This window comes from Gastrolobium bilobum, unplaced genomic scaffold, assembly GCF_033153095.1.
Source record: "Gastrolobium bilobum isolate Gb01-03AN ecotype WA unplaced genomic scaffold, APGP_CSIRO_Gbil_v1 utg34197, whole genome shotgun sequence".
Lineage (NCBI taxonomy): Eukaryota > Viridiplantae > Streptophyta > Magnoliopsida > Fabales > Fabaceae > Gastrolobium > Gastrolobium bilobum.
In genome coordinates, this window is record NW_026897668.1 from 100,287 (window position 1) to 109,615 (window position 9,329).

The window sequence follows — 9,329 nt, forward strand, 5'->3', positions numbered from 1 at the left end:
TTGTATTGTCATATTATACCCCCATTTCTAAACTATTTAGGGCCTATTTGGATGGGATTTTTTCTCTCCAGATGTTGCTTTTTTTTTTGTGTGAAAAAAAGCACTTTTCATTTTTAGTTCGGTTGGATGTTTGCTTTTAAAAAAAACAGAAGTCACAAAAAAAGTCAAAAACCTACTTTTTTCTGAAGTTAAAAATTTTAACTTCTAAAAAAAATAGAAGTCAAAAGCCAAATATTTTTTTCAAAATCTAAATATTTTTATAAAAATATAAATAGCTTTACATTTTGTAAAAAGAACTTCTAAAATAAGGAAGAGATAAAAATTACTTTTTTAAAAAGTACAATCAAACGAGCACTTAAAGTATTTGTTCTTTTCTCTATATATAATATCAATATGCCCCTTGAATGGATCTCATACTCGAGTACATAATCCACACACTTGAGTACATTTCTTGAGATGAAGCGGGATGCGTCATGTGTTTGTACTTATGTATGTGATCCGGATACTCAAGTATGTCACAAGATACTCGAGTAGTAAGGTCTTGTACTCGAGTAACTCACGGTGAGAAGCCCTTATCCCAAAACTATACATCAATCTATCTTTATTTGACCATTGACTAAATCAAGCAATTGATGAAGTGTTGGGATAATAAGATAATCATTACTATTCTTATTTAATCGATTAACTTTGCCATGACATAATAAGATAATCATTTTTATTTTTATTTAATCGATTAACTTTGCCCATAAGGTGTAATCGATTAACTTCAAATCAAATATTACTCCGTTTGACGTGGCACAAAATTTTAATAATTTTAACATAAAACTTCATAAAATGATAACTTTTGACTCAAATATCTGAATTAAGTGCTTTTTTTTTTATTTCATATAACTTTTCAAGATCTTTACACTAACAAACCCCGGAAGTTCAAAATTTTCCGAAAAAATGTTTCTTTGCGCCCCATTTAATATATTTTATTTTTATGAATAATATTAATTAAATTTTTACCTTCCAACACTCACAAATAATTCATCCAAGAATTGCTTAGAAGTTGCTTCACATGTTTTAACGGCAAACCAAACTAAAGACAACTTATATAAACACATCAAGTATAGCATATCATTTACCATCAACACACTAATAATCACACTAGTTTCAATATTAACAAAATCCCCAACTTTTAAAATCAGGATGGCTTATTGTATTCTTCTAAGCCAGGTTTAATAAATACATTTTATGTATTGGACTATCTGCAAAAACAATGACAAATGATAAAAAGCAAAAGAAAGAAACACCCGATTTATATAATTTCAACTGAGTTAACCGAGTCTTCATCACTGCCTTCACTGTCACTGCTAGTGCTGCTCCCACTACCACTACCGCTTTCACTACTTCCACTTCCACTGCTACTGCTAGAAGTAGATGTTTGCTCATCCTTCCCCTCTGCATTCACCTGGGCACGCATCCCCTCTGCAGTCACATTCTGCATCTGGGCTTTGAGAGCTTCTGCAGCATTGGGTCCTTTGTCTACCTCATCACCACTGTCATCCACATCAGCGATCTCATCATCAGTGTGCGGAACATTCATGTCAAATCCAACATTATCTTTTTCTTCAGCATTATTGTCATCCTCAGGTGTTCCATTGCCAAAAAGATCATTAATATCTATATCTTGATGTTCCTCGACTTCATTTTTGGCACCTGGTGAGGAGGTAGCAGATATAATGGGTGGTTCATTTAGATGATCAGATGACCTCTTAGAACCAGATTTGATGCCTGTCATATGATAAGTACAACATTAAATTAATCTCAGTTCAATAGATAAATAGCATAGTCACTCAAACCATTTCATCAACTGTAAATGCAGCACTTCTGAAATTAATAAAGCCACAACAAAGCACACATCCAGCAAAAATGACCTTTTGTATGTGCGCAGAAGACAAAGTGAAAATTGTAGCAAGCAGCAAAGACAACACAAAAATTGTCTGAGTTGGAAAGCATGCATAGAATAGAAGACAACTACACTGCTGTTGATATCATAAATAACTCTTCACAGATTGAAGTATATTAACAGAATATATCCAGTCAAGTCCTGATGATGACAATGGAAAGCTTAGTATACCCTCCCTACCCCTCATCAAGAACTAAACTTTATGCAAGATATCTTATGTGTTATCTAACTAGACTACCAGAAAATCAATTAATCTATGAACTCAACACAGAGTCCAGATATGCCATCACAGAAAACTTCTAACCATATCATACATACCAGTATTCTCAGGCTCACCAATATCAATGCGTTCCACCTCAACCTGCACAGAATCAATGTAAATAACTTGAAAAGAGTAATTAGAAAATATTATTAATTGTGTAAATAATCTGTACAAAGATGTTTCTATTTATAGAGAATGAAAACCCTAATACTTGACCTAATGAGTTTGGCCCAATATAACAAATACTAATAATAATAAAATAACAAATATTTACAACATTCCCCCTCAAGCTGAGGAATAGATATTTATCATTCTCAGCTTGCTAGTAAATTCTTGAAATCTGTTTGAAGGAAGTCCCTTTGTCAATAGATCAGCTAATTGACGCCCAGTGGAAATGTATGGAGTGGTAATCAACCCGCTATCAAGTTTCTCTTTGATGAAATGACGGTCGACCTCAATATGTTTAGTCCGATCATGTTGAACCGGATTATGAGCTACACAAATAGCGGACTTATTGTCACATAGCAGTTTCATAGGTCCCTCACATTTTATTTTGAGATCATCAAGTATAATTTTCAGCCACAGTAACTCACAAATGCCTTGAGCCATAGCTCGAAATTCAGCTTCTGCACTTGATCTGGCGACCACATCTAGTTTCTTACTTCTCCATGTCACCAAGTTACTACAAAGAAACATGCAGTAACCAGTGGTAGAACGACGGTCAGTCACGGATCCAGCATAATCAGCATCAGTGTAAACTTCTAAAGAGAGATTGCCATCACGTCGGAATAACAATCCTTTACCAGGAGTAGCTTTAAGATACTGCAGAATTCTCTCTACTGCCTACATGTGTTTCTCCTTTGGATCGTGCATAAACTGACTGACAACACTAATAGCATAAGCTAGGTCTGGTCTAGTATGAGCCAGATATATCAATTTCCCAACTAGCCGTTGATATTGTCCTTTATCAACTAGAGGACTCTCTTCTTCATAGCCTATCTTGTGATTCTGCTCAATAGGAGTATTAGAGGGTTTACACCCGAGCTTTCCTGCTTCTTTGAGAAGATCAAGAACATATTTCCTCTGGCTAATAAAAATTCCTTTCCTTGAATGAGCTACTTCTATCCCTAGGAAATATCTCAGTTTCCCAAGGTCTTTGACTTCAAACTCAGAGGCAAGCCGTGTTTGCAAAAACTGTTTCTCCACAAAATCATCACCTGTGATAATAATATCATCAACATATACAAGGAGCACAGTAAGCTTCCCATTATGGGAGTGCTTGAAGAAAAGAGTGTGATCTCCTTGACTCTGTCTGTATCCTAAGGTCATCATAACCTTAGTAAACCTTCCAAACCAGGCACGAGGTGACTGCTTCAATCCATACAAGGCCTTTTTTAATCTACAAACTTTATTTTCCCCCTTCACAGAATCAAAACCAGGCGGGATTTCCATATAGACTTCTTCTTCTAACTCACCATTGAGGAAAACATTTTTCACATCAAATTGATTTATATCCCAATTGTAATGGGCAGCAAGGGATAACAAGACTCTCACCGTATTCATCTTTGCAACTGGAGCAAATGTTTCTTCATAATCAATGCCATAGGTTTGAGTGTAACCTTTGGCAACTAATCGAGCCTTGTATCTCTCAAGAGTTCCATCAGAATTATATTTCAGAGCATAAACCCACCTGCACCCTACTGCTTTCTTTCCATTAGGTCTATCAATAACCTCCCATGTTTTATTTTTCTCCAACGCATTCATTTCCTCTTGCATGGCTTGAGCCCAATTCCCATCTTTCAAGGCTTCATGTACTGATTTTGGGATTGCAATAGAGTCTAGTGCTGAAACAAAGCTTTTGTGCCGCACAGAAAGATTAGCAGAGGAAACAAAAAGGGAGATAGGGTATTGAGTACAAGAGGGACAAGATTTCTTGGGACAAACTCTTTTTCCTTTTCTAAGAGCAATGAGTAAATCATCAGAATCAGTAGTAATGGGTAAGTCATCAGAAGTATTAACATCATGATCAGAAATATGAGATTCAGGACTTACCAGTGGTTCAGACGATTGAGGTTGCTGCTGAGGCAATGTGGGTTGTTTCCTTCTTTGATATACCAACTCAGGTGTCATTATCTTCCGTATCTCTGGTGTACTTGATGTATCAATTGTAACACCCCGTTCTAGAACCGGTTTGTTAACATCGCATTATGATATTAAGCGCAATTACAATCACATGGGTTCAATTAAAATCCGGATAAATTTTTCATTTTAAAACGTACCGAACTTATAATACCCATTTTCGTGACCATAACCATATTACCTTGCGGAAACAGATAAATTAAGCTTAACATCATGTTCACAACTTCTACTATATTGTAGGTTTCTTCATTAGCTATGCGTGGCTTCAAACCGCGCTCAAATCGGAGCACTGTAGCCCAAGTTAGGACAAATTGAAGCAACACAAGAGAGTGTTGGTCACAGGCCCCGCGCGCTTCAGCGCGCTACCGGGCGCTCAAGCGCGCGCTATCGGGCGCTAAAGCCTCCATCTGGGCGCTTAAGCGCACGGAGGCAGTAAGCATCAGGCATTCCAGTGTGGATGGGCGCTTAAGCGCGCAACAGGGCGCTCGGGCGCGCTATCCTGGGCGCTCAAGCTCCCACGGGGACGTTTTAGCGCGCAGAGACAGAAGCATCTCCTCCTTCAGTGGCGAAGGGCGCTTAAGCGCGGACTAGGGCGCTCAAGTGCGCAACCCTGGGCGCTTAAGCCCCACCCTGGGCGCTAAAACATGAGGGGGCAGTAAGCCACCCAACTTTCTGCAGCAAAGGGCGCTTAAGCGCACGCCAGGGCGCTCCAGCGCGCAATCCTGGGCGCTTAAGCCCCCACTTGGGCGCTCCAGCGCAAGGAGGCAGAATGCATTGGCACTCGCAGGGGCAGCAGGGCGCTTGGGCGCGCTCCTGGGCGCTTAAGCGCGCTGCCAGGGAATTCCAATTCCCACATTTCTCAAGTCCAAGCCTAGGGGAAAATGCATCCCCATTACAAACCCCAATTGTCCATGCCCCAAAACTAAATCCTAGCACTCATCCAACCTCTCCTCATGAGATTTAGCTAGAATTTGGGCAGCATGACCTTTGTTTTCTCATCGTTTACCAGTTTAAACAAAAGGGTACCTAATTGATTTTCAGCCCAACCAATTCAACAACTCAATACATAACAAGCATGCATATATTGAATTTCAAGTAGGCATCATTTACATTACATATCCTTTACAAATCATAGAACTTAGCTTACAAAACACTATGATCATTCCCTTGGCTCCCATCAACAAAAGGTGTAACCAAAGGCATGAGCATAGGCTAAGTTCATCCAATGAATCAAGATATACAAATGACCATGGGCTTTCAAAATAAAATCCTATACATGTCAACTACAAAAGGCATGCATAAACTCAAAGAAATGCCATATTTCATGCATAATCCAGATATGGCCACTTGCCACCAGAGGCTCCTGCAGCATCCTTACCTGAAAGGGGGTCCCCACAACACGGGGTGAGATATACGAATATATCCAGTAAACCAGGGGTCCTTGGAGCATCTCTCCACCCCACAGTTCCATATCAGTGTAATAGCAATAACAATAATAATGCAGTAAATACATATCTATGCAAAGTGCACTACATCTCTAGGAGAAATCCCTCGAGCTCTCAAGCTGTCCTAAGGAAACTCAGATGCAAATAGTCCTACTGGCCAGCTAACTACCATGTATGATTTACGCATCGTCATGCAACATACCCACATAGGGAAACACCATCCTATGCCACACCAAATGCATACACATACGTATAACAAAGCATTACACTATTTTATTGCATTTATATACAAAATCACAACCTCTACCCTTTCAGGGCTTGGTAGAACAGTCAAGGGAATTACACCCAAGGTCCGAAGGCTTACCTCAATGCTTCAGTCGACCTTTGTTCTTCACCAATGTCAACAATACTCTACTCCAAAACCAACACCTACACATGGTGTAATGCAATCAACACATTGCATCCAAGAGTATTTCACAATCAACCATCAAATACTCAATTCAAAACACCACACAAGTGTGAGCTTACCAATTCCAATGAGCTACTCAAGCTCCATAGCTTGTTCAAGCGGTTGATCACTCACGGTCGGTCCAAATGTCTCAATCCTAGACACCATTAGGACACAATCATCAATCAACCAAGCCATACCATTTATCAACAATGCAAGAAATCCAATATCAAGCATCATATTCTTGCCATTTTACAAGTATACTCATTTAGCTATCTAAGCTCATTTTCACCGATTAAATGACATTCCTAGCATTTTCCATAACATGCTCTAAGCTCCATTCTTCCTAGAACATAGCTAATTCAACTACATTTCATCAAAATCCCAATTTACTATTCATAAACCCTAACTCATGCAAATTTCAAGGAATCATGAGGTTCAAGGGTTAGAATCTTACCACCAATGGTCACACAACCAAGCAAGGAGTGTTCCTCAAGCTCCCATGGAGGTTGAACTTCCCAAAACTCCAAAATCTCTCCAATGGCCGAATTTTTGAGAGGCAATATCCCTCTCCACAATGCTCCCCACTCAAAAAAAAGCAAGGATTATGAAAGAGGAGGAGATTCTAAGCGATTTAGGCTTTTGAATCACTCAAAATGGTTGAGATTTGCTCCCCCTAGGTTCTCTCTCCCTCTCTTTCTTCCTCTTCTTTCTCTCTTCTCTTCTGTTTCTGGCGTCGACGGGAATGGGAGGGTTTGGGGCTCTTTTGGTTACTTTATCACTTAACATAGGTTAAGTGGTAACATGTGGGCATTGGTTCGTCTATCTATTCAACTCCAATAATTACCAAACTTTACCCAAAAGTCTGGAATATTATTCTAGGAATATTACTATTTTTATTTTTATATTTTGGGTACTTTTGCCAGTACCCATTTATACCCCTTAATTTTCACTGAGTACACTTTTTAACTCCAAAGTGACTCAGATTCATTTAATTAAGCCTTATACTTAATTTCACTCACTAAAACATGTTTAATTAATTAATTACACTTGATTTACTAATTAATTAAGATGGGCTATTATAGTCACCCCACCTTTCAGCGATTTTGTCCGCAAAATCAAGAACGTACCTGTCCTTAAACTCAGGATACTGCCGGAGAAGCTCATCTTCCCGCTCCCAAGTGGACTCTTCAGGCGTCCTTCCTTCCCACTGGACTTTCACCATAGGAATAGATTTATTTCTCAGCTTCTTCTCATCTCTTTCGAGTATCTTCAGTGGCCCAAAAGGAGTCTTCAAATTCTCCCGGATTTCAACATTATCAGGTTGAACCACGTGAGAAGGATCAGCTACATATTTCCTCAGCTGAGAAACATGAAACACATCATGCAAATTTGCCAATTGCGGAGGTAAGGCAAGCTGGTAGGCAACCGGTCCCACCCTACGAAGAATCTGGTAGGGTCCAATAAATCTCGGACTCAGCTTCCTCACTCCATGGGCTCGTCCCACACCCGTAACTGGTGACAGCTTCAGGAACACATGATCTCCCTCCTCAAACTCTAGAGGTCGATGCTTGAGATCATAGTAACTTTTCTGACGGTCCTGAGCCTTTTTCAGACGATCCTTAATCATTTTAATCTGCTCAGTAGTCTCCTGAACAAAAACCAATCCAAACCGCTCTGTGTCTCCAACCTCTGACCAACAAGTAGGTGTCCTACACCTGCGACCATACAAGGCCTCGTAGGGAGCCATACCCAGACTAGCATGAAAACTATTATTATACGAAAACTCAACCAGCGGGAGATATCGATCCCATGCAGTACCCTGCTCCAGGGTGCAAGCCCTCAGCATATCCTCCAACGTCTGAATGGTCCTCTCAGTCTGACCATCCGTCTGTGGGTGATAAGCAGTGCTCAGTCTCAACTGAGTGCCAAGAGCCTCCTGCAATGCTCCCCAGAAGCGAGAAGTGAACTTCGGGTCCCGATCACTAACAATGCTCTCAGGCACCCCATGAAGCCTCACAATCTCCTTCACATAGAGCCTAGCCAATCTCTCCGCAGAGAAATCTACCCGAACTGGCAAAAAGTGTGCGGATTTTGTCAATCTATCCACAATCACCCATATAGAATCATAACTAGCCTGTGTTCGCGGCAATCCCACTACGAAATCCATGGAGATACTCTCCCATTTCCATTCAGGAACATCCAGAGGTTGCAACATACCAGAAGGCTTTTGATGCTCAATCTTTACCTTCTGACAAATGAGACACTTAGAGACAAATTCGGCAATATCTTTCTTCATACCAGGCCACCAGAAATTCATCTTTAGGTCCTGATACATCTTTGTAGCTCCCGGATGAACTGTAAAATGACCCTTATGAGCCTCTGTCATCACTTCTTCCGCCAACTGCCTAGGTACAACTACACGACCCTGATATAATAGTATACCCTCATCATTGCAGGATACACCACTCTGACCTTTTAGTCGTCTAGCACTTTCATTTTGCAGTTGAGCTTCTTTAATTCTGGTCATCAGTTCATTCTCAATGCTTGTGATTTCAAAGCCACAAATTTTACATGGAAAATTTTTAGATAATTGAATATCTCTGAACCTCTCAATCACATCATAATCTTTGATCATCATGCTTGATATACTCACGGATTTTCGGCTCAGTGCATCAGCTACAACATTAGCCTTGCCAGGATGATATTTCAATTCAAAATCATAGTCCTTTAGGAACTCGGTCCACCGTCGTTGTCTCATATTCAGCTCCTTCTTCGTGCGGTTTCAATTGCCTCGATGCATAAGCTACCACTCGCCTATCTTGCATCAGTACACATCCAATCCCTTCTTGGAAGCATCGCTGTATAGCTCAAATTCACCTTCCGGGTCGGGAAGTACTAACACCGGAGCGGTCGTCAGTTTCTCCTTAAGGCTCTGAAAGCATTCTTCACATTCTTGTGTCCAAACAAATGGAGTATCCTTCCGGGTCAAACGGGTCAATGGCAACACCATGGCTGAAAATTCTTTAATGAATCTCCGGTAATAACCAGCCAAACCCAGAAAACTTCTTATTTTTGTTACTG

The 9,329-nt window shown here is 40.1% G+C and overlaps 1 protein-coding gene and 1 long non-coding RNA gene across 2 annotated transcripts; both read right to left on the reverse strand.

The window, feature by feature from the left end:
• Positions 1-1,082: 1,082 nt before the first annotated feature.
• On the reverse strand, positions 1,083-4,510 carry LOC133309145 (uncharacterized). Its single transcript, XM_061509887.1, has 3 exons — positions 4,507-4,510; positions 2,270-2,335; positions 1,083-1,776 (listed from the first exon to the last, which is right to left on the reverse strand). Exons 1-3 carry the CDS (start codon positions 4,508-4,510, stop codon positions 1,301-1,303), a joined length of 546 nt encoding a protein of 181 aa, XP_061365871.1. The 3' UTR covers positions 1,083-1,300.
• A 926-nt stretch (positions 4,511-5,436) lies between these two features.
• Positions 5,437-6,370, reverse strand: LOC133309138 (uncharacterized). The gene is made up of 3 exons (XR_009751283.1): positions 6,326-6,370; positions 6,162-6,226; positions 5,437-5,730 (listed from the first exon to the last, which is right to left on the reverse strand). It is a non-coding gene; the product is annotated as an uncharacterized LOC133309138 (long non-coding RNA).
• Positions 6,371-9,329: the final 2,959 nt, after the last annotated feature.

Coding starts and splice junctions, on each gene's coding strand:
- LOC133309145 (XM_061509887.1), bottom strand. Junction 1,777..2,269: donor TGGTGAGCCTGAGAATACTG/GTATGTATGATA, acceptor ATCATATGACAG/GCATCAAATCTGGTTCTAAG.